General features: G+C 36.8%; 2 protein-coding genes across 2 annotated transcripts in view; both read right to left on the reverse strand.

The window, feature by feature from the left end:
* The window catches only part of LOC123643865 (cytochrome P450 20A1), a 42,359-nt gene extending 34,582 nt beyond the window's left edge, over positions 1-7,777 (reverse strand). The window contains exons 1-2 of the mRNA XM_045559688.1: positions 7,597-7,777; positions 221-270 (exon numbers count right to left, since the gene is read on the reverse strand). Coding sequence (XP_045415644.1) covers positions 221-270; positions 7,597-7,668 — 122 coding nt within the window. The 5' untranslated portion in view covers positions 7,669-7,777. The remainder of the gene's footprint in view (positions 1-220; positions 271-7,596) is intronic.
* Positions 7,778-21,170: 13,393 nt separating this feature from the next.
* NBEAL1 (neurobeachin like 1) overlaps positions 21,171-26,294 on the reverse strand; it is a 158,739-nt gene continuing 153,615 nt past the window's right edge. Inside the window, 2 exon segments of the mRNA XM_045559692.1 lie at positions 21,171-22,303; positions 25,195-25,330. Of these exon segments, the coding sequence (XP_045415648.1) occupies positions 22,202-22,303; positions 25,195-25,330 (238 nt within the window). The 3' untranslated portion in view covers positions 21,171-22,201.

Below are 26,294 nucleotides of genomic sequence, written 5' to 3' on the forward strand. Positions count from 1 at the left end.
ATTTTCGGCTTTCTCTGGCAAGAGAAAGTGAAAGCCATTAGAGATTTGATTTATACAGCTCTCCTTTCTGGTCCTAACAAAGTTTAGGTTATATGCTCAGAGGTAAATTTAGGGTAAACAAAGGATATTAAATAAGAAGGGTAATCTAAAAATGTGGTTTAGTTATGATACCAAAAATGAAAAGTTGACTCTATTTGATTCCAAAAAAATAATTACTTACTTTTCTTCAGTTGGAGTAATCCCTGGAATTCCTGAAGCTTGCCTAGAAGCCTTAAGGAAAAAAAAAAAAAGTTTAGAATAATGAATTATCATATATTCCATAAGTCAGATTATGTTTAACAAAGACATCTGTAGGACCTTAAATGATGGCTTTCCCTTTCAGTTGAATCTAGGAAATTATTTCTATATTAAAATACAAAAAAAAGGGCTCTTTGCGTGGAAAAGAGTTATCTTAACATTCTTCCTCTGTGTCAATTGAAGTGTTTAAAGAATTTAATAGCCACTCTACATCAAGCACATTTTTCTTTGTTCTGTGTTTATATACAGCCCCACTGGGCTTGGGTTAAAAAAAAAAAAAAAATCAAGGTCCACGCTTATAATAGTTTCATTCCTAAAATAATTGTATTCTTTCTAGTCAAAGAATTCAGCAAAATACAGGGTGATGGCTGTGGTCTAAATGTTTGTATCCCCAAAATTTATATGCTGAAACCTAATCCCCAGTGTAATGATATTATTAGGTGAGGCCGCTGGGAAGTAATTAGGTCATGAAGGCAGAGGCCTCAGGAATGGAATTAGTGCCTTTATAAAGAAGGAGCTTGTTTGTCCCTACCACCATGTGACCACAAATTGAGAAGGCACCATCTAGGAACCAGGAAAACAGACACTGAATCTACTGCCTTGATCTTGGACTTCTCAACCTCCAGAATTGGAAGAAATAAATTTCTGCTGTTTATGAGCCACCCAGTTTATGGTGTTTTGTTATAGCAGCCCAAACAGATTAAGGCAATGATATTCATCTTTTACTTTAATGCAGTCATTATTCCCAGTGCCATACAGTGAGATGTCTCCTACAAAAATATATTAATATTAAATGATAATTCACAGCAAACTCTTTCTTTCTTTCTTTCTTTCTTTCTTTCTTTTTTTTTTTTTTGAGACAGAGTCTCACTCTGTTGCCCAGGCTAGAGTGCTGTGGCATCAGCCTAGCTCACAGCAACTTCAAATTCCTGGGCTCAAGTAAGTGATCCTTCTGCCTCAGCCTCCCAAGTAGCTGGGACTACAGGCATGCACCACAATGACCGGTTAACTTTTTCTATATATTTTTAGTTGTCCAGGTAATTTCTTTTCTATTTTTTTAGTAGTAACAGGTTCTCCCTCTTGCTCAGGCTGGTCTCAAACTCCTGAGCTCAAATGATCCACCCACCTTGGCTTCCTAGAGTGCTAGGATTACAGGCATGAGCCACCGCACTGGCCCATAGCAAACTGTTAAAGTGACAACCTCTAAGAAATGAACTGGGGAAAAGTTTGGGGAATTTTAACTTTTTACAATTTCTTACTGTGTTTATGACTGCTGTTGCTTGGGGTCAGTGTTATTTTTTATTTTACAATAAGCACATATTACTTTTATAATAAAACTTTTTATAAAATGATTCTTAAAGTAAATATTTTTTAAAAACCTAACATATTCATCTATAGAATCAATTCTGAGTTTTGTCAATGATTCTGACTACTGTAAAGCAGGGTTTTATCTATTTGGCATTTTATTTTCTACTTAACATTATATACATTTAAGTGAATAAATATTTATTTATTTATTTGGACACTTAAAAGGTTATTTGGACACTGCATTCCATTATGTTGCCAGAATTGCTTCATCATTCACTACTATCCTGCAGTAAAACATGTGGCCTACATCTTTTCTTTCTTTTATTATTACAAGTAGTGCTATGAAAATCTGTGTACAACTTTACTTTTTTCCTTTTGTTCCCACTTCACACCCTTTGGGGTATGTAACCCAAAGAGAAATAATGGATTGAGTGGTACTAACTGAAGAGTTTTATGGTTTCTGCTAAATACTACAAGACTGCTATCTAGGCAATAGTATGTATTACTTGGATTTAACTGGCAATAATGAAAGCTACAATTTATAATTTGTCCTATATAGTAATACATTATCAAGTTTAATATTACAAATAGCGGGAAAAGGAAGTAAAAGCCCCATATTTTAAAAAAAGATAATCAAGTAATGGGTATAAAAAATAATTTTATTTTCTAGGCTGAAATTATTAATGTCTGAAACAAGTTTCCTGATTTCTCTTTAAATATGGCGGATTGGTAACATTCCTCTATTATTTCTCCCTGCTGAAATCCCACTAAAATAAAAGTAAGAAATAAGAAAGAAGGAAACATGAATAAAGAGAATAGAAGCAGAGACAACAGTAGGTCAACAATTAAACCAATATCTCAAAAGTGTTAAGCAGTTAGAAGAGTGATTAAATGACACAGTTGAGAGACCTCTGGAGGTCTGCAGAGGAAGATTTCCTACAAGAAGCAATCAGATTTGCACTACAGGAAGCAGAAAGGCAGGGTAAGATGTATGTATACATATTCTTTAGACCCCTAGGTGTCCTCCTCCATTCCTGTGATTACTTCTCCTTCTGGCTGGAGGCTTTGAGATTTCAGATTCAGAAACAACAAGCTGGGAGTAGTGACTTCTATAATTCTAAGGGAAAATTATTTCTAGCCTAGAATTTATACTGAGCTAAACTATTATTCAAGTGTCAAGATAGAATAGAGGTATTTTCAAACAAACAAGGTTTTATCAAATTTATTTTCCATGCATACTTTCTTAGGAAGCTACTGGAAAAATGATGTTCTGTAGCAAGTAAAGGAAAGAAAGGAAAAAAAGAGACCCATGTGGCATCCAGGAACTAGAGTATCCAACACAGGTGAAAAGATTCCCCACAATGATAGTGAAAGGAAACTATGCATCAAACTGAGATGGTAACTGACTGGGCAAAGATGATACAGGGGTCCAGAAAAGATGTCTTCAGGGAAAAAAAATACAACAGATACATTTGAATAGTTGGATGGTTTCACTGAATGGTATGATGACAAAAATGCTAAAATATTTAGAGAACACTACTAATAAACAGGAGTGAATAAACCCTAACGGTGTGAAAATACTAAAAAAACCCCTCCCCACCACTCTAATCCTGGTTTCCACAGCTCAATCAGGCACAAAGAGAGAGTCTCAGCAGTCTGTGTACTCTGGCTAAGATGGCTCCTATACTAACCTCTACACTTCATTAGCAGAAATGAAAGGTAAGCCCCAGAATTCCAGGTAAAATGCTCTTCTACTCTTTATACTTCCACATCTCCAAAATAGTGAAAATGTTGAGGAGGATCCCAAATTTGGTATGCACCTGACAAGAACCTACAAAACTTCAAACTCCCCAATAGTCATAGCTTCACCACTATTATCTGACTCATGACCATCCAGAATAATATTATTTTGATTTTTCTCCTTACATTAGATACCACAAGAAGCCCGGGACTACCATTTCCAAGTCTTTCTTTTTCCCTCAGACTCTTACTCCTATAGAATTTTATCCTCTTTCTTGATCCGTCTTTCCCCTACTCAAACCTCCACCATACCTCAGCCACTCACTGCCATGATTGTATACTACGTCTTGACAATAACTTCAACACCTCTAAAACTTTAATTTCAAGCATCCAAATTTCTGACAGCCTCCTATCTTTCCTTCTCACTATTTTTAATATCCTGATTCCAAAAAACCTTCTTTAACCCCTAAGGGACTTTTAACCCATCCAGTCATACAGTCATTTCCCACTTTACCCAGCTTAGGTTCCATGATCTATCACTATAACCACTCCTTTGCATATACTTCCTTCACCTTGTATCCTTTCTCATGAAATCATCTAGCAAAACTACAATTCTGATTAAATTCAATGCTCTGTCAACTCTGCCCCTGACCCACACAGCCAGGGGGGGTGGGGGGGGGGTGGAAACACAAGCAGAGAAAAACAGCCATACTGACTAGTTCATGAATCTCAAGTGAACTGTCTGGAAATGACACATTTCCCTAGTCCATTCACTCTCCTAATCTTCTACATAACTTTTTACCCCTCTCTCTTTAAATCCCGTCTTCACTAATAACTGATAATTTTACCTCAATTTCATTTAAAATACAAAAGCAATCAGGAGATAATTTCCACACCACACCTACCTATCTGCCTACATTTCTGCCCTTATATTCCATCAGCTTCCCTCCTATAACTATAAATGAACGATGCTCCCAATTATTTTAATAAATGCCCCCATCTCTCTACACCCACACTAGATCTCGTCCCCTCCTACCTACTCAAGAAAATGGATCCAGCACAGCAATTCTCTCCTGTTTCTTACATTGTCAGTTTTCCCCTCATGACATAACAGTCTTCATCAACATAATATAATTTCTCCCACCTTAAAAGATTCCCTTCTCCTCACTTTCCTCTATAGTTACCAGCCCCTTTTACAGCAAAACTCTTAAGAGCTGTCTCTACTTGATATCTCTGAATCACTCCATTTAGGTGTAGCGCCCATTACACTGAAACTGCTCTTTTTAAGATTAGCAATGTTATTAAACTCTCAGGCCTTAATTTACTTGATATATCTGCAACATTTGAGTTAGCTGATTACTCTCTTTTGCTTAAAACACTTGGCTTCCTTCTATTTCTCTGGCTGTGGCTCCTTTTTCTCTCCTCAACCTCTAAACACTGGGGAGTCCAGGGTTTAGTCCTTGGACCTGTTTTCTCCTCTATCTAAATTCCCTGAGAGATCACAACCAGTCTCCTAGCTTTAAATACCATCTGTACACTGATAGCTCCCAAATTTATATCTCCAGCCTGGACTTTTCCCTTAAACGCAAGACATATATTCAATTATCTTCTCAACATCTCCATTTGGGTGACTAGCAAGCATCTCAAACCATACCCAAAACCAAGTTCCTAATCTCTATCCCACTACCTCCCACAAAAATAAAACAAAAATCAGCAACAACAGAACCCCTGATCTTTCCTAGAGTTAATCCAACCTTCCCCTTCCAGCCACCAGGCTAAAAAAACTGGCATTTTCCTTGATGCCTTTCTATTCCCATCCAATCCATTGGGAAATCTCATCGTCTCTATCTTCACAGTGGACTACTACTCACCATCTCTGTCACTGCTACCATGATCCAAGCCAATACCATCTCTCATCAAAATGATTATAATATCCTCCTAACTACTCTGCCTACTTTGACCTTTGCCCCCGGCCCATAAGTCTATTCTTGTTATAATAGCCAGAATGATTCTTTTAAAATTTATCTAATAAAATTAAATTTTAATTCCTTTCAATCTCAAATGTCACTCATCTGTTGAAAGCCCCTAGTGGCACATAATAAAAGTACATAAAATGGCCTACAAGTCAATTAAAATCTGTCCTTCATCCCTGTCTCCTTCCTCACTTGCACTCCAGCCACACTGGTCTTCTTGCTTTCCAGAAACGCACTAGGCAGGTTTCCCTGGGGCCTGCCATTTGCTGTTCCCTTTGCCTGGAATGCTCTTTCTCAGATATCTGAATGGCTCACGTCTCTGCTCAAGTGTCTCCTTACCTCTTGATCATCCAACTTTAAAATAACAATCCCACCTACCCCCAAGTTTATTTTTACCCATAATACTTAGCACTAAAAAATTGTTAATTGTTTATATTGTCTGTTCCCCCTCTCTAGAATATAAATTCTAAGAGGAATTTTCTGTCTGGTTTGTTCACTGCTGGATTGCCAGCACATGAAACTGAGTCTGGCACACAATAGGTTGAAAGAATAAACACTTTTGCTTCTATTGGCTGATAAAAGGATAGTCTCATTTAAAAATCAAAAATTCAAGACCCGGGGCAATAAAAATGTTTAACTCCTCAGAAAATAAGATTTCTGGAAGTTCCAGATTGTGTAGTTGCAATCCAGTCTAATATATTCACCAGTCTGAAATGAACATTTAAGGTGTATGGGCCGGGCGCGGTGGCTCACGCCTGCAATCCTAGCACTCTGGGAGGCCGAGGCGGGTGGATCGTTCGAGGTCAGGAGTTCGAGACCAGCCTGAGCAAGAGCGAGACCCCGTCTCTACTAAAAATAAAAAGAAATTATCTGGCCAACTAAAATATATATATATATATATATATATATATATATATATATATATATATATAGAAAAAAATTAGTCGGGCATGGTGGCGCATGCCTGTAGTCCCAGCTACTCAGGAGGCTGAGGCAGTAGGATCGCTTAAGCCCAGGAGTTTGAGGTTGCTGTGAGCTAGGCTGACGCCATGGCACTCACTCTAGGCGGGGCAACAAAGCAAGACTCTGTCTCAAAAAAAAAAAAAAAAAAAAGGCCAGGCGCGGTGGCTCACGCCTGTAATCCTAGCTCTGGGAGGCCGAGGCGGGTGGATCGCTCGAGGTCAGGAGTTCGAGACCAGCCTGAGCAAGAGTGAGACCCCGTCTCTACTAAAAAATAGAAAGAAATTATCTGGCCAACTAAAAATATATAAACAAAAAAATTAGCCGGGCATGGTGGCTCATGCCTGTAGTCCCGGCTACTCGGGAGGCTGAGGCAGTAGGATCGCTTAAGCCCAGGAGTCTGAGGTTGCTGTGAGCTAGGCTGATGCCACGGCACTCACTCTAGCCCGGGCAACAAAGTGAGACTCTGTCTCAAAAAAAAAAAAAAAAAAATGTGTATGGTCATTACCAGTGATGCACTTGGAGCTTCAACGACTTTTCAACTTTTACTATAAAACCACCCTTGTTTTGTAGAACATGTTTTAAAGACTATTCCTCATCCATTAATTCTTGTGTTCAGAACCTCCCTATGAGGTTGACAAAGGCGAGTGGAGAAAGGACAGGCGACGCGGAGATACAGTCCAGCGGCCGGTGAGGTGGCCCAGTAGCCGGCGGCGCGGTCTCTTTCCATGAGCCCACTCGCCTCTGAGGTCCCGCGAGGAGTAAGACCTGGACCTCCAGCACTTGGAACTCCAGTAACGATAGATCGACAGAGGGAAAAGCAGACGACACGACAGTGCTGGGAGAATCCTCAGGAAAGGAGAAAGGAGTGGCACGCCCTGGAGTTTCCTCCCTGACACACTAGAAAAGGGAATTTGGGTTTGGCCCACTTACTGCCAAAAAACCACCCAAAGTACTTCAAAACTGCCCTGACAGACTGGCGTGGGATGCCAGGCGCGGGGAGGAGAGGCTATCTCGCGAGGACCAGCCTTCAGCCCTGCCGCTGCCGCGCGGGGCATTTCCTCCGCTGCTCAGCACCCGACTGGACAGCTGCGCCGCACGGCCGCCTTGCCCGGGCTGCAGGGACAGTCACGAAGCCCGCGCCGCCCTCCTCAGCCATCGCTGCGCGCGCCCTCGCAGAACCGTCACGTGACTCGGGGGGCGGTCCCAGCGCGGGAGCCCGAGCCCTCCCCTCAGGCCCGCCCCCAGGTCGACGCGGATGCAGCCGGGAGAGGCTGGGGCGGTGGCCGGAGCCCCTGAGGGCTGAGCTCGCGGTTACCGGGTAGAGGTAGAGCACCGCTCCCACCAACGCCAGCAAGAAGGTTATGGCGAAGATCGCGAAGTCCAACATGGCTCTTCCGCCCCGGGGAGCCACGTCTCGGATCCAGCGCTCAGGCAGCAGCGCTTCAGCCTGGCCCGACCTAAGGCATTAGCGTGTGGGCGGGGGCACCCGGCGGAACCTGCGAGCGAATGGGCCGCCGGAGGCGTGGTCACGGCCTGCGGCCCGGCCGGCGGGGAAAGCAATGGATCGCCGAGGAGCCGGCGCGGCGCCTGAGCACATCCCGGGAGGCTGAGCCGCCCATGACGGTGGGCAGGATTGCAGAGCGTGCCCGCGACTTGGGGACGGAGTTGCTGGCGACAGGAGAACCCAAGCTTCTGAGAAACGTCAGGAGTTATCTTTGCTCTGCCCCGACCAACACTTTTTCCAATGGATTTAAGATCTAAACCTCTAAACCTACGGTCCTCAACCGCGGGGCTGGGACCGGTACCGGTCGGTGGCCTGTTAGGAATGGGGCTGCACAGCAGGAGGTGAGCGGCAGAAGAGCGACCGAAGCTTCGGCTGTGTTCAAAGCGGAGGCTCCCCCTTGCTCGTATCACCGCCTGAGTTGCGTCAGAGCAGCAGCGGCATTAGATTCTTATAGGGGCGCGAACCCTACTGTAAACTGCGCATTCGAGGGATCCAGGTTGCTCACTACTTATGAGCATCTAATGCCTGATGATCGGAGGTGGAGCTGAGGGGGTGATGCTAGCGCTGGGGAGCGGCTGCAAATATAGATTATCATTAGCAGAGAGGTTTGCACAATAAATGTAACGCGCCTCAATCACCCCGAAACCACCCGCCTCCTTTGGTGGGATGTGGGAGGGGCATGGTAAAATTGCCTTCAATGAAACCGGTCCCTGGTGCCAAAAAGGTTGGGCACCGCTGCTCTAAACCAATGGTTCTCCAAGTGTGGAATCTCGTTAGAAATGCAGATTGTTATCTTACCCCAGACCTATTGAATCGGACTTTCAGAGGCGGGTGTTGACAGCAATCTGTTTTAACAAAGCCTTACCGGGGATACTGTCACACACTGAAATTTGAGTGAGAACCACACTGACCTAAGCTAACCTGGACAGGGAAGTCTGAGAGTTAGGCACCGTTAGATACTACTCGTTTCACAGAATTCCTGTTTGCTGCACTAGCGAGTCTATGACACTCTCTCATGAATGAAGGCGCAGACTTGTTCAATGATGGATAAGATTTTCTTGCTCTGCTAGCTCTGACTTTCGATAAATTGCTTGAAATTTTCTAAGCTTCCGTTTCCTTCCATGTAAAACAGTGAATATAATACCACACACAGTTGCCTGTAAGATTAAATTAGATATTTTATGAAAAGCACTTAGCACAGCGCCTGGCAAAACTGGAATGTCGGATTTTGGGGCAGTTGACATTAAAAAAAAAATATCCCTGAATGAATGGTATCTACTTTAGCATTTTAATATTAGTTGTTCAGGGCATAAAATACCCTAGGACTTCTCTTTCACATGGCTCAGAAGTTTTGATATGGATAAGGTAAGGCAATGCCTGGTGTTTACTGGTGCTCCATTTAGTGAAATGGTCCTAAAAGTACTTATAGATTTTATAGCTTTAATAATATAAAATGTCAAGAACAGGTAGCACTTCAGCAAGAGAAATGCATTTTAGAGCTTCTGTAATAAATGACTGTTGCACAGCGTGTAACATACCTCATTGAAAATGCCAAATCTTTTGGCATCTATAGCAGATATATTGAAACATTGGTATTTAATATTCCACTTTGCAGAAATTACACTTTTAGGTCTCTCTCTGCAGATAAGTGTGTTTTCAAACCGTCATGTGTTTCATAAGTTCATTTTCAAGTCTCTTGTTTGGAATAGTAAAGACATTTCCAATCAAAATGATGTTCCAAATAGGATTTCAAAACAATAAACATAAGATTTTTAAGTGCATAATGTAGCTACATAACAGTAACCTTAGGCAACAATCCTCCAGGATATCTGGACTCCTCTTTTAGCCCTAAATAGACCTGTAGCCTGAGACCATTTGAACTTTGTGGGTCTGTGAAAAAGAGACAGAAGTTCCACAGGTTGAACAGACATCTACCTCCTCTTTCTGTGTTTTTCAAACTTTTTGCCCAGATACTCTCTAAAACGTACTTTTAATGATCATATATATACTTTCACAGTGTTGACATCTAAAATTTTTATCTTGATTTTAAGGAATTATAAATATTCACATTTTGAAATTATCTCTTTTAAATGTATAAAAAAGAATTTAAATATAATAGTGATATGATAACTATCATCAGACTCTCTTTTTAAATATATAAACCCTTTGTGAATAGGTGGACATTTTCCATGGTTTCTTTTTCCGAACTTATTTCCATTGCACTTACCCTACAGAATTTTATTCTAAGAAAAGTTTTTTATTGTTGTTTTGTTTTCTTAGAGACAGTCTTGCCCTGTTGCCCAGGCTGGAGTGCAGTGGCATCATAGCTTGCTGCAGCCTCGAACTCTTGGGCTAAAGTGATCCTGTTAGGTAGATATCCAGGGACCTTGGCTATCCCAGGGACATAGGCAGGGTGCCTCACCATGGTGCTGCCTTGAGCAATTGCCACACTTGGGGGAAAAAGAACTAGGATGCATGCCCTGTCTTGGTGCTGCCCCAACTTGAACGTGCTCCACTCCAAGCAAAAGCAACTGTCATACCTGGGGGAAGGAGGAACACCCTGCCAATCTGCAAAAGAATGCAGGGAATTACCCAGCCCTTGGGCCAGGCAGCCCAGGAACAATAGGATCTGGAAAGTGACCTAGAGTAACCTAAGGCTAATTATCCTTCCATTAACTGTCCATCAAAGTGGTTCCATGGTGACATCAGAACCATGAGGAGGGCCCAATCTAGACAGTATAAACCAGGACCCCAGACCATAACCCGGGCCTCTTGTTACAAAAGAGGGCCGTTTGTAGTCTGTGGGGAATGTATCTTGCTCTTCCTCAATAAACCTCGTTTTCATGGCTTACCTTGCTTTGGATGTGTCTGGTCACTCTTCAGCCAAGAGCACACCAAGAACTGAGAACAAGATTGCCCATCCGACAATCCTCCTGCCTCAGCCTCCTGAGTAGCTACAACTATAGGCGCACGCCACCACAACCAGCCTTGAATGATTATTATTGTCAAACATGAGCCAGGATTCTACATCAGTTCTACTCCTGTTTTTTGCTTTAATAATTGTAAGCCCTGAGAAGCCTTTTCCACATAAATAACAGGGTGGAACATTGTTATATATAAACATCATTATTCAATATTTTGCAGTCCCTTTGAGATACCAGCCAAAAATCATAAAAACTATGATTTTTTTTATATAAAATGAACCAATTTTCTTATATTTAGTCTGTTAGCTCACATCTCAATTAAGTCCTCTTTGTATTTTACTGAAAATCAAGGATTGGAAAACATCTGTGCTGGTTGTTCTCTATTCCCCACCCCCTCCCCCATACCTCAGATCCATTCTTTGCCAATCTTTGCCCTGTAATGTGACCACTGAAGCTAATTCCTTCAGACTACGCCTCCTGGGCTCCTTGTAAACTCACTTCCAAGTCCACCAATAGGAGGCATCAGTCAGCTATGGCTGAGAGGAAAGCAGCCTTAGAAGCTTTTTTGCTCCCTCTCAGTCTGCACCATATTTGCTGGCAGGAGCCATATCCCACTATAACTATAGCTTTGAGGTAGAGACTCCTATGATCCTCTTAGCCTTTCTGAGCAACAGTAATATTATTTTCTCTCTTTGTCTCTTCAGACCTAGGAGTGACAATGGTTTCCCCTGTTGCTAGTCTCCAGATACTTCATGTTAGGGTGTGAGCCGGTTTTGAGAAATTTTGCAAGGCCACCCTTTCACTTTAACATGCCTTATTTGTTCCCTTAACCCTGCTCACACTTCTGTGTATGGTTTCTTCATTAAAGTCTTTTGAACCATTTGGCATAGATACTGTTTCCTGTCAAATTCAACTCTAGTTGGCACAAGGAGTGGCTCCCAGAAACAATTCCTCAAGATGGAATTCTAGGCCGGTTGAGGTGGCTCATGCCTGTAATCCTAGCACTCTCAGAGGCTGAGGCGGGTGGATAGCTTGAGCTTAGGAGTTCAAGACCAGCCTGAACAAGAGTGAGACCCCATCTCTACAAAAAAAAAAAAAATTAGCCAGGCATTGTGGTGCATGCCTGTAGTCCCACCTACTTGGGAGGCTGAGGCAGGAGGATCACTTGAGCTAAGGAGTTTAAGTGATCCTCCTACCTCAGCCTCCCAAGTAGCTGGGACTACAGGTGAGTGCCATCACATCCAGCCATGCAATCATTTTTTTTTTTTTTGAGATAGGGTCTTGTTCTGTTGCCCCGGCCAGAGTACAGTGGCATTGTCATAGCTCATTGCAACCTCAAACTTCTGGGCTCAAGTGATCCTCCTGCTTCAGCCTCCCAAGTAGCTGGTAGCTAGGACTACAGGCACTCACCACCACGCTGGCTAATTTTTTCTGTTTTTGGTCGAGACAGGGTTTCACTCTTGCTCAGGCTGGTCTTAAACTCCTGAGCTCAAGCCATCCTCCCGCCTGGGCCTCCTAGAGTGCTAGGATCATAGGCATGAGACACTGTGCTGGCAGCATCTTACCATGGCAAGTTACCAACTTACCATGGCAAGTTCATCAAGGTAACATCATCCTGAGAAAGTCTGTGTGTGGAGAAGTCCCTCTGCCTTACTATTACTCTAAGTAATAAGACTATTAATTAATATAACCACTACTCATGTAATCAATATGGGAAAATCAAAACTATTTGTATATAACACAAACGGTCATATTACAATTTTCAGTTTTAATATAAATTTAGATTTTTTTCCTCAAAATTTTATACTTCAACTAAAAGTTCCAGATGATCTGCATCTTTCTTTTCACATGTAAAATTTGATAAAGTTTGTTTTTAGGTCATCAGTGTTCTTTTTCAACTTCTTTGACAATGTGCTTAAGTTTCAAGTAAGCAAATTCTCATGTTATTTCCCATCTCTGTGATGTACCTTGATAGAATCCTGACCAAAAAAATGCTTAAATAGGATTCTGAAATTATTGTTCTAGGCTGAATAATTAAATCCATCTTCTCTTCTATAATCACCATAATATCATATGCATATGAATGATTTGACACACTGATTTTCTTCCAAAAATCCATGAGTTGTTAAAAAATTTGGGCTATAAAGTTGAACAACGTAAAAAGGTAGCTACTTAAAAAAATTTTTATAGTACTAGAGCATAAATAATGGTAATTCACAATTTTTCTATAGCCTTATCCTAACTTTTCCATCTCTGCCAAGTTATAATTAAACCACTTTTGAATGAATATAACTTTTAGAAAATATACCAAATGTTGGAGCAAGGCTTGTGAGTGTCATGGGGTCGGCGGGCACTCAGAAGGGATGGGCAATAAACGGGCCAGGGGGGATGCCGGAACCTGGGACCACAGCATGGAAACTGAGCTGCAGTCAGATCAGGGGATGGAGGGAGCTGGAGAAGAGAAGAGGGGAGGCCTGCAGCCTCCTGGCAGTGAAGGATCAGGCTGCCCAGGAAAGGAAAGGGTCAGGAGGTCAGGAGGTCAGGTAGGGCCTTAGCAGGCTCAGACAAGATCCAAGAAGGGAGCAGGAGGCACCAAAAAAAAGATACCAAATATTATTTGGGCAAACTGTTTTACAAGAATTGAACAGACTGTCAAAATCATTCTAATAAGTTCAACAGTGAATAAAGTATTAATAAAAGGTTCTCAATAAAAAGTTTTAAAATATTGTTTAATCTGATTTTCATCAGATCAATGTGATATTACAGTTGTTCCTTGGTATACTCAGGGGATTGGTTCCAGGGCTCCTTCACATACCAAAATCCACACATACTCAAGTCCTGCAGTTGGCTCTGTGGAACCCGCATATTCGAAGTTTGCCTTGAATATATGAGGTTTTACATCCCGTGAATACAGTATTTTAGACCCGAATTTGGTTGAAAAAATCTGCTTATAAGTAGACCTGCACAGTTCAAACCCCAAGTTGTTCAAGAGTCAGTCAACTGTATACAATGAGAAAATATAAGCTCCAATATCATTGTATGAAACAAACACATTTATTTGATGCCTGACATGGTATTATAGACTTGTTTTTACAAAAGCAAGGCAGTCTTAATTAATCCCATAAATAACCTGGCTTTAATTATCCAGTGACTGAGAAATCTTACCAGGTGAACTAATACTGGAAGTTTCCAATTCTAGTGAAGTATCTTCAATAACGGGTAGTACAGTGAATAGATGGTGCTAGCAGATAAAGGTTAATGTTCATTTTGTTTTCTTGTTATTCTGGATCTAGAGATAAAAGTTAAAGCAAGAATCTGGAACAGTTTGGATTGTCTTATTATGGATTAGGTTCTATTAACTTTAACACAACAGAAGGATTAAATCAACGTCTGGGCTATCAAAAGTTGATGGATAAAGGATTTTAATTATGAAAGGAAATAAGTTTTAAAAAATCCAATCTAATGTATTATTTGGTTAACTATAAATGGAGATTTATAGCATATGATAATTTGCTAAGGGAAAAAAATCCAACAGTGTTTTTGAGGTGGCTTTACAGCAAAAGGCTATATATTGGTTGTTATATATGACAAAACTTGCCAATTGATGTAATATTTATCTTGTGCACACAGGACCACAGAAGAAACTCTGCTCATACGAGAAAGAAACAGCAGTTTTCTGCTGAACAAATATCATATCCAATCTCTTGTCTACCAAAATAACTTCGCAAAGACTAAGTGCTAACCAAACTATGAATTAAGAATCACAAGTTGACTGAGGAAAGTAACATCATTCTTTTATTTGATTCAAACCCATTTTCATATACAAAGCTAATTTATTATGTACAAAATAAATGTACATTCTTAAAAAGTGTTAGAATATAAATTTCCAAGGGACTAAAAAAAGTGCAAATTTTTCAATTATTATCCTTAATCATGCTATACAGAAACAAATCAAACATTACCTGATATACACACACTGAATTTTTAAAAAATAGCACGTAATGTAATAAAACAAAACATACATCTTACATATTTAATTTTAAGAGGATGAGGAAGGAAAGAATGTATTGCACCAAACAGTAACTTAATTATAATGACAATACTAACCAAAATTATTTACACATCTTTATTAAGACTAAAACTTGCTCAACTTTAACACCTTGTTTTGGGGCATACAAATATCCACTAAGTCACAGTTTGGACAGTCAAAGATATAAATAAGGCTTATTTAATATTCTTTTTCATGGTCAATTCCAGTAGAATGAGAAGGAACATTTTAAAATAAATACACAACTTTTTGAATTCCTTCAGTATTTAAGTAGCAGCACAATTTCCATGAACTTTTTTTTCAACAAGTCATTCTGAATTTTCAGCTATGCCCCCTCTGAGTTGGCTATGTGCATATATGTGCATTCAAGTCACTGTCACCCTGTCCAACACTCAAATGGTCCTATTTAATCTGAGTCCTTGAAAAACTGACAAAAGAGATGAATTAAATATGTTTGATATTTTTGTCTTAATGGATTCACTTCTGTAGCAATGAAACAGATAGAAAATGGCTGTCTGGCTTGATATCTGATTACTTTTTGCTAAACTTTTTGCTCTACTTTTTGCTCCAAGTCCATAAAAGCAACAGCTGGGGGAAGGAAAGCCATACCCGTTAACAGTTTCTAAGTAGAACTGACCAGCCACCTAGTTTTCTTATGTAAAGCTAACTACAAAATAAGCAGTTAGCCACAAAAAAGTTTAGAAATGGTGTTTATGAATCACATTCTTTGAGAACAGTAAAAAGCAGAATAAAAACAGTTCAGAATGTAAAAGATCTTTAACAGTAAGACCTTCTGTGACATGCCATAATTTTGGAAGGAGTCTAGAAACTATTATAATTAAATCATTACAGTTATCTAAGAAAAACAATCAAAATTCCAAAGGAAGAAATAAAGTTATTCTCTTTAAGCTCTATATAAAAAACTAAGAGATTGAAATTTTTTAAGTTAAGTTGGACTACTGAAATTTTCCTACCAGAATGACTTCTTAAATTGTTTAGCAATTAATATAATTTTACCATTCTGAAGAGCAAAGTAATTAATTATGTCTATAACAGACAAGTATTTTTCCCTTCCAAAATACAAGAATAGCATTTATGAATTTATAGGTTGAGCCCACTAAAACATAAAACACATTGCTTATATAGTGTGGGAAAATGTTATCACAAGACGGAACATCAACATAGGATTTTAATGGTGACTAGTACACTGACTACCAGTGAACCTGTAGTTTTAAGTATATCTTAGGTTAAAATATATTACTAAAATAAAATTTTAAAAGGTCCAATTGGAATAATATTTTTGTCTTCTTTTTTTTTTTTTTTTGAGACAGAGTTTCACTTTGTCGCCCGGGCTAGAGTGAGTGCTGTGGCGTCAGCCTAGCTCACAGCAACCTCAAACTCCTGGGCTTAAGAGATCCTACTGTCTCAGCCTCCCAAGTAGCTGGGACTACAGGCGTGTGCCACCATGCCCAGCTAATTTTTTTTTCTATATATATTTTTAGTTGCCCAGATAATTTCTTTCTATTTTTAGTAGAGACGGGGTCTCACTCAGGCTGGTCTCGAACTCCTGACCTCGAGCGATCCACCCGCCTCGGCCTCCCAGAGTGCTAGGATTACAGGCGTGAGCCACCGCAACCAGCCTGTCTTCTTTTTTTTTTAAGACTAGGCAAGTGCAGTAGTAAGAAAGGGGGGCAATAAGTTAAAAATAGTTTATATTTTAATCAGGAAAATATAATTGTTTCAATCCCGCCTAGATTCTAATTTTTCTTAGTCTCACATTACAATGCTACATTATTATAGTATCACAAGCAGCTAATCACTTTGTACACTCAAAAATAGTTATAAATAAATTTAAATAAGTAGACAGCCATCATGTAAGTGGAAACACACACACACCCTCCACTAACAGTCAACTTTGACAAATGAATGTGTAATTTTTTAAATGACAAAATTGTTGTTATTATGGTTATATTTGAAAAACATAAGTTTCTAAGGAAACATATGATGACTGTACCATGAAAAACAAATGCTGAATTCGTGACTTTCTTTCTTTCTTTTTTTTTTTTTGAGACAAGGTCTCTCTCTGTTGCCTGGACTAGAGTGCAGTGGTGTCATCAAAGCTCACTGCAACCTCAAATTCCTGTGCTTAAGTGATCCTCCTGCCTTACCCTCCCAAGTAGCTGGAACTTCAGGTGAGCACCATCATGCCTAGATAATTTTTCTATTTTTGTAGAGATGGGGTCTCACTCTTGCTTAGGCTGGTCTTGAATTCCTGAACTCAAGCAATCCTCCTGCCTCGACTCCCCAAAGTGCTAGGATTACAGACTAAGGTTTCAGTTCATAAGATTATGGGCATTAAGATAAAGGTAAATACTGTTGAATGTATCCTTTTACTTATTACTAAAGCCATTAGCTTCATAGGTCCAAATTCCAATGTTTTTAGAAATCATCCACATGTGACAAATGTCAGTAAGATAATCACCTAAGGACATATATGTGATGAATTACTACAATCTATCAGAAAAGTATCTGATAATATAGCCATTTTTACAAAGGTTCTTATCCTGAAGAAAATCACGTAACTCCTATATTGTAGGAAAGCCTTATATTTTTTAACATAGAAAATTGAATCATTTCCAATTTATGCCTAAATATCTTAAATGTTAATGCTTTATTCCCTAGAATACCTATAAAAAAGTAAAGAATATTTCCATAAAGAGGCTGTACCTACAAAAGTCATCAGAAGTAGTACCTAGAGAATTTATCCAGTGGTTTTTTTTGTTGTTGTTGTTTTGAGACCAGGTCTTGCTATGTTGTGTAGGCTGGGCTCAACTGGGCTCAAATGATCCTCCTGCCTCATAACTGAAAATTCTGATTACAAGCATCAAGTCTAATAGAGATCTAATTCTATGTTTTAAATTTAGCATTTGTCACTCATGCTTTTTATTCTTTAAAATGTTAGCTAATTAAAGTGTGCAAACATTCACTGATAGTCACTAGCAACTAATATTAGCAAACAGACACATGTTTTTGGAGGCAAATATTAGTTATGATTTTCAAATGTGAAAGGTCTGAAGAGAGTTCATGATAAGAATAATGGATGTGAAAAGGAAATCTGGTTGTTTCTACAGCATGTAAAATAAAGATAATGAAGTCATTCCAAGCAAATTTTAGACAAAATGTCTCTCAGGATAATGATTAGGCCTATTTTCAAATAAGCCTGTGAATATTAGATCTGGTTTATAAAAATACATGGACATAATTTCTATATAGGAAAATATTTTAAGATATAATATAATAATCCTGAGACATAATTTTTTTATTCCAAGAATATCAAGTCAAGAGATTCAGAAAGTCCACAGTAGTGCCTAGATATCTGCATATTTATAAAACTCCATGGACAAATCTGATCTGCAATCTCCATTAAGAACCACTGGCCTAGAAGAGCCCTCATTTTAAATAATATTGAAATGATGACTGATAACACTATACTGTTGCCTAATGTCATCAGGAAAAGCACCACCACAACTTTGATAAATACAGGAAAACTCTATAGAACAATGTTCTGGATGGAGTCAAGCCTGAAACAAATCAAATGTTCAGTATACAGAATATATGAATTAGGCAAAAAGAATATTGAGCATGGATATTTGCCTAGGGTGATAAACATGTTGAAGATTGCTCACTTACTGGAAAGAACAGGTCCAGTTGATGAGAGGAACAATACAAAGCAAACTGTGAGTCTGGCTGATAAATGAAAACAGATTAGATTCAAAAAATAAAAATAATGTATTTCTTGTCTCCTAGTCAAAAACTGTATCCTGAACATAGGTTTAAGAACCTATTTATGGAAGATAGGTTTAACAATATATTTGAACAAATCAATCTTTATACACGTAACCCCCACCCCATATTAGATATACATAATATTATTTAATAATATAATATTTATATGTATTATAGTCTAAGCACTTGTATCTTTTCATTGGAAAGGTGGTAAAGACAATGCTACTCATTTTGTAAATATAAATATATAAAAGGATCTAACTTCTTTAAGTTCAATTAAAATATTTCCTTATTAAAAATAATATAAAATATACTTAAAGGCAAAGGCCATGTCTCTATCATTATTAAATAAAAATCTGGTATCCAAGTTAACAGTTTTCTCTGTCTACTCCTACTCAAACAAAATATAAAATATCTTAGGTTAAGATTCAATCTTCAAATCTAAATTCTAATTATGAGGGCATACTTATTCCTTTCAAAAGCATAAAACTGATGTTCAATACTAGTACTTTGAAGAATAATTTTGATATCCCCTAAATAAAGGAAAGAAAGAAAACTTCACTGATGTTCCTTGCTAATGACAAAATGAATACTTGGCATTTTTTTCTCCTACAAAAGGATGCACTGCACTGTGACCTAAAGGAAATTCATAAATAGAAACTTCTTCATAACTGACATGAGCTTCACAAGCTAAAAAGAAAGACTAAGCCAATTGGCCAAACTTCACTTTTACAAACTTTCCTGGTTTTCATGTCCTATTTTTCCTTCCTAAAAAATTTTCCTCTCCTAAAAAATCTATTTTTCCTTCTCTTTTCCAATTTTATCGAAGTAATGACAGAATACTGATTGGGGATAGCTGTAAAAAATTTCATATAGCTTCTTTATTCTGTAAGTGCACACTTATGTTTTAATGCTTGATCTCACTTTCCAAAAATAAAATGATTATCTTAGTGTAAATCTCTCTCCATTACCAGGATGCTGAAATTTTTTTTCCATCATCACCACTGTCAAGAAGCAAAAGCAACAAAAGGTTCTGCAAAGACAGCAAACTTTGTAACAGCCAAGCTATCATATCCACCAACTGAAATGTCCATCTGTTATTCCATTCTAATGATACTGTCAATTTCTCTCATTATACAATATAGGAAAAATTTCTACAGCTAACACCTAAATACACCAGAATCCCCAAAAGTACATCTTCCTAATGATTTTATTTAGTGATTTTTAATTCAATGGACTATCCTGAGTAACATATTACTCAGTTAATTGTTCTACTATTTTAAAAGGTAAAATTTAAGTTCTATTCTTCTACACTGTTGCCAGTATTCTCAAAGATTTATCTCAAAATTCCACATTTTTGGTTTTACTTTTTGGAAAAATGAATATAAGGAATAATTCCACTACTCTGAATAACTAGTATTAGTCTACGTGGGATATCTATTATACAATGAACAAAACTTCTTATTTGTGCTATAAAATAAATATTATTTGCTCAGTTCTCCCATCTAAAAAGCAGCACAGTAAAACACCATAAATTTAGGAATTTTTCTCTGATTAGCTAAGTTTTTTTATAACTTGTAAGCACCCAAATTAATTTCCAAATCCAATATTAATATTAAAAATAAAGAAGGCATTCTTATAGCAAAATCTCTGAATAAATAACCAAAAGAAACATTTACAAAGTTTTGATTTAGAAGAAGTTTCCCAAAAAAATCAATATTTTAAAAGCCACAAATGAATCATGTTTGTTCTGCTGATTTGAAATCTCCTAAAAAAAAAATAAGATGGCCGTAGTGGTACCATGGGTGGAGCACTAGACTGGAAGTCAAAAAAAAAAAAAAAAGGTGACAATCTCACTTATAAATCATAATTATCTCTACTGATTTGTTTTGAAACATTTTTCAGTGCAAATTCCAGAAATCCTCAGAAAAGGAAAGCTTCACATTTATATGTGTTCCATTTTACACTTGCTGTACCAGTTTCTTTCAGTGTTATTTACCTAAAACATAGCTATTTTTCCTAAATAAAACAAGATTTTACTTTATTGGAAAGAAAATTCTTCTACAGACTTCTGTTAGACCTAACAAATCAAATCTATTTAAAAGTTTCCCTAAACAGAATCTTTTATTTCTTAAAAAATTTTCACTCACTCATAGGATTATAAAGAAAAAGGCACTGGATAATGTAGTCAACAGGAAGAGAGAAATTATAAAGGGAAAATTTCTCCAAGATTCAACTGAGAAAACAATTGGATGTAAGGAAATCTATGATTTGTGGAATAAAAAAGAATGCTGCTATTTTAAGAAGCTGTTATGGTAAAGTCATTCTTATTTTTTTGTCACAGACCTCTTTAAGAAAGCAACGGAACCGTTCTTTCCTGCATTTCACATACAAAATTTCTACACAATTTCAGAGCATTCATAAATCCCTCAAAACCCATGGAATCTCAGATTAGTAACACTAGTAGATGTAAAAGCTCTCTGACCCAACTCAAAAGATAATCTTATAAAAGATGTAAGTTTAACAATCTCTTTGAATTCCATATTAAACCAATTAGGCTTTTACTTTAAAATCTTGAATAATAAAGCATAATATAATAATTATATGTAATAAAATTAGCTGTAATACTAAAAGTTGTCCATAACATAAAATAGAAATGTTTTTTTAAAATTACTATACATAAATGATTCAATTATGCTTAGTCTTTTCAATTCATTCATCAATCACACAGATATCCTAAGTAAAAATGAAATATATTTGGTTATTATTGCTAACCCTCCTAATTATCAGAGAAAAACATAGTATTTGCTTAGTAAAGATAAAGCCAAGAAATTTTGAACTTTGTAGATGTAAATTGTGCTGCAAATGCCGGACCCAACTGTCAAACTCACAATCAGCATTTTTGCTTAATTATGTTATTAATGAAATATGTCTGTAAAATATATCTCTAGTTTCTCTCTTTCCTACTCAACTTTTATTAAGGATAATAATACATCTCAGTAAATTCTCATTAATAACATGCTAAGTAGTAATGGAATGAGCTAATGTACCAGTTTCAATATTCTTATTTTAATCTTACCATGCAAACCTGGAACTTTTACTGAGTTTTGAAACTCCAAGTGTACAAGATGCCTTTAAAATATTACCTCCCATCAGGAGTTCCATAAATAAATGGATATATTTTTTATATGGTGGTCAGTAAATAGGAAAATGATTAACTAAAGAATGTGTTAAAATCCATGTCTCTCAACTGTCCCATTATTTGTACTCTTTTATTAGAAATACCTTAAATTTTGCCATTTAGAATAAGTGAATTGAACCTAATTTCCTCATTTTGGAAGCTTTTTAAAAAATACAGATCTAATGATCTTTAGGAATGGGCCACTAAATCGAATCAAATGTATTTTTTCAAATACATGTTAGTGTAGACCAAGAACTAGTTACTACAAATGGATTCATTAATGTTAACCAGAAATTTTAAGATAGTAATACAACCTATATCTGTCTTTATATATATACCATACCAAATTGTGGTAATTCCTAAAAGACTTTCAGGGATAAAAGCCTTGCAACAATTCAGAGAGTTGAGAGATACGGTTAAAGTGACAAAGCAATAAATCAAGTTTCAGTTATCCATGACAGAAGATGGAAATAACAATCACTTGAAATCTTGAGTATTATATTCAGTTTCTCCAGCTGAAATCTGGCTGAGCCGCTTGCTAGATCCCCACAATTTTCGAGAAAGCTGACCTGAACGCATCTGTTTAAAGTAATCCAGAGAAATGAATAATGTTAAGAAAAAAAAGAATAAATGAAATTGATATATAAGACAATGATTTTGTAGAGTGCAGAAGTAGGTTTTGTTAGCAGAATCATTAACATTTTAAGGATTATTGATTAATAATAAAGACAGACTTCTACAATTTATTATGTCTTTCAGTTGAGAAAAGTCTAAAGCCAATATGTAAATTAAAAAATTTAATGTCCCAGTTACTTCAAAATTACCATATTCTTTTATTTTACATATTATCAAAATGTTTCACTTCATTAAAATAAGCTTCTCAAACTATAATCTAGCTATACAAGACATATAGGTTTAGGAGTTTTCTTGTATTAATATCTGCAGGACTATGAATACCAATTGTAAGGATAAGAACAAAGCAAAATAATGTTTTGATGAAAAGAAAGTAATCTTAAAATATTTTGATGTGACTTTCAAAAAATAATAACAATAGAATGATAAAAAGTAATTTATGAAATAAGAATAACATAACTCCTTCGAAGGTAAGAATCACATTTTGTTCATCATTAAATTTGTACCACCTACAACCCTTCCCAGCATTTAATAAATATTAATCAAATATTAATTGAATCAGTGAATAAATATCCTTTAAAAGTGCTTATACATCTAGATGGGGGAAAAAAAAACCTATATGCAGGCCAAGCATAGTGGCTCATGCCTGTAATCTTAGCACTTTGGGAGACCTAAGTGGAAGGAGCTTAAGGCCAGGAGTTCAAGACCAGCCTAAGCAACATAGCGAGATCCCATCTCTACAAAATACAGAAAAAATTAGCTGGGCATGGGCATATGTCTGTAGTCCTAGTTACTCAGGAGAGTAAGGCAAGAGGGTCACTCGAGCCCAGGAGTTTGAGGTTGTAGTGAGCTATGATGATGCCGCTGCACTCTAGCCTGGGCAACAGAGAGAGATCCTGTCTTAAAAACAAAAAACAAAACAAAACAAAAACCCCATATTCTTTGTCGTAATTACTTTCCCAAATGCAATCTCGTTTTTAATGGTGATTCCTTTGCCATCTTTTTTTAATGGTCACTTTTCTAGGATATATTTATTGGAGTGATAAAAGGTAAGCATTATACAAAGATACTAGTGGCTTTGGCATTTTCATTTCCAGATGTATTTTCTGAAATACATTATTTCCACTGGTCTATGACTGCCTTACCATCTGATTTATAAATATGAATTTCACATTGATAGAATATATAAAACTGGTACATGATTTAAAAATACATACTAATCAAGATTTTGATGTTTTACATAAAAATAGATCATGGAAGAGAAATGTCTTTTCATAACGAAATATCAGTCTATTTCATATTTTACGTTGTCATATTTATAGAACGAATTATATTTTAATTATACAAGACTCTAAGTATTCAATTTACTGAAGATCCATAACTTAGCTGATATATCTAAAGATATAGATAGATAACAATTCCCATACACACAGTATATATACACACTATGTACAATTCAGAGTCTATGTATTATACCACATAAATCTTTCAAGGAGGGCCAATTACCAAACTTATTTGGTAAATATTACAAAATGTTAATTTAGGCTGATAAGATGCAGCTGGTTGGGTGTTTTTTCCAGTCAATTTTTAAAAGAAAATGAATGCACATCATGGTCATTTTTTTTTCCTTCAATTCTAGTGAGTGATGGAAATATCATGGTCATTTTATTTTAAAAAATTCATTAAAATCAGAACTGACAAATTTACCTAAGGTGAGAGAGGAAGGCAGGCAAATTTAAAAGGCACTTAAATAAACCACAGAAAGTGAAACACACTCAGAGAGTAAAGTTTCAGCTGAGTTCTTAAGTATTCATCACATTAGCAGAGGACAGATTATTTGAGCAATTCATTAATCAAGAATCTCAGTGTTGAATGGAAACATGTTTAAAATGTTTAAAACATAAGTAAAATACTGCAATATAGAGTGACAATATTTGGGGGACTGTTACATTTAAAACTAAATGTTGCAGTCACTTTAATAAGACCTCTTTTTTTATGAAAATAATGTCCTGAAAAAAAGAGTATAAGGACTAAAGAAATCTTAAAATCTTATAAAACAAAAAGATTCCTATGATCTATTAATATAATAGATTTATTATAACCACTGACAACATGTAGTAATTTCTTTCCTTGAAATAACCCTACAGATGCTACATTGTTAGATTTCTCAGAAAAGACCAATGGTGACTCTAAAAAACTTATAATGCTTAATTTAACTCGGTGTGATAAAATAAGTTATTTGGAAGAATCACTAAATTACTTGGAGTATAGCCACCAAGTTGTCCTGGGAACAAGAGTTAGATTTAGGGTATCCACATACTCTGTAATGGATAAACCATTAGTAAGTAAATTTACAGTTACCATAGGAAACACACTGAGAATAAGCATATTATATGGGGGTATTTGTAGATCTAAGTAAAAAATGATGCTTTTACAAAAGGCCAACTGATATACAGTCATGCTGGGTTATTTGTTAAAATTAAAGAAAATATTATAGTTTTATTGTTTGAGCCTGTATTTCATTTCTTTGTAAGGGCTTTTATGTATTGAAAATCCAAGCAGTAGTCTTGAAAATAAATTTGGAATAAAAGAATTTTCTTATTTATATACAATGGTAGACAGAAACTGCCAAATGTGTACTGTCAATTATATCATATATAAACATCACTCTTGAGTAACAGCTTTATCCTCTCTTTTCATTTACTGTCCTTTGAAAAATCAAATTTGTTTTTTAACTTGTTCATCCATAATGGAGACTTCTGATTCAGTTGGAACAAAGGAGAACCAAAGGAATCCCCAAAAGTACGAGAAATTAAATTACTGATGTTAGGTTTTACCTCAGCTGGCTTGCCAACACCCACTACAATCAATTTGCCATCTTCTAAACCTACAAGAATATGGCTGTGTTCTTTGGTTACACAAACACAGTGGATAGGCAATCGCATGGCTAATGGGCTGATGCTGAGATTCAAACTAGAAGAGAAACAAAAAATACAGACATAATTACATGGATATATAATGGATTCACAGAATTTTATACCTGGAAAATAATGATTATATAGTTCTACATTCTAGTTTTACAGATGTGGGAAGTTAGGTTTAGAAAGTCTAAGTGACTCACACAAGCTCCCACATTTACAGCATTACTAACAATACTTGATAAATAGATCTTTATTCTCAACATCTGTTTTTCTTCTAACCATATGTAATCAAACAAAATATTAATAAAGCAATCATCAACCTAATATATAAAAATTATTTTTCTTACTCTCTAGAGAACCTTACTCTCTTTCTTCTATTTTCCAATCTACTCTATTATTACATATTTTCACCTTATATTATTACATTCCTCATTTATCTGAGGCAAATAGCCTGTATGTTCCCTTTACAGAGGAATGCTGGTAGGATTAGAGGGGAAAGTGAGAGACAAAGTAAAGAAAAAATAGGCAGGATTCCATGTCCTTCTTAGTGTCCTTCCTAAAACAGTTGGAAATAAAGTTTTTGCACAAGTCACCATTCTCTGAGCCTCAGATTATCAGTGGGTATTTGTTCCAGCCTTGCCTTGACTGTACCCTTGAAATTCAGCACAGTCTATACCATGCTCATTGCTGTCCCTCTGTCTTTGTGCTTTATTTTTTCACATCTTGCCTACCCTGCCTCTACAAAAGACGGCCTTCCCTATATCTCCATTTCAATTTCTACTACTAACTCTTCATCAAGACTCCTCTGACCTCTCACATCCACAGTAATCCTTCATGTCTTTAAAACTCCTCCTGATCATATAACTAGTACCACATAATTTAGTTTTAAACTGTCCTAATTAGTACACAAATATTGATATTTCCCCAACTAGTCTTAAACCCCTCAAAGTCAGGTATTATGAGTAGGCATCACAGTACTGAGCACATAGGCACTCCCATTAAATTCTTTTCACCTT

Source organism: Lemur catta, chromosome 8 (genome assembly GCF_020740605.2).
Source record: "Lemur catta isolate mLemCat1 chromosome 8, mLemCat1.pri, whole genome shotgun sequence".
In the NCBI taxonomy this organism is placed as follows: domain Eukaryota; kingdom Metazoa; phylum Chordata; class Mammalia; order Primates; family Lemuridae; genus Lemur; species Lemur catta.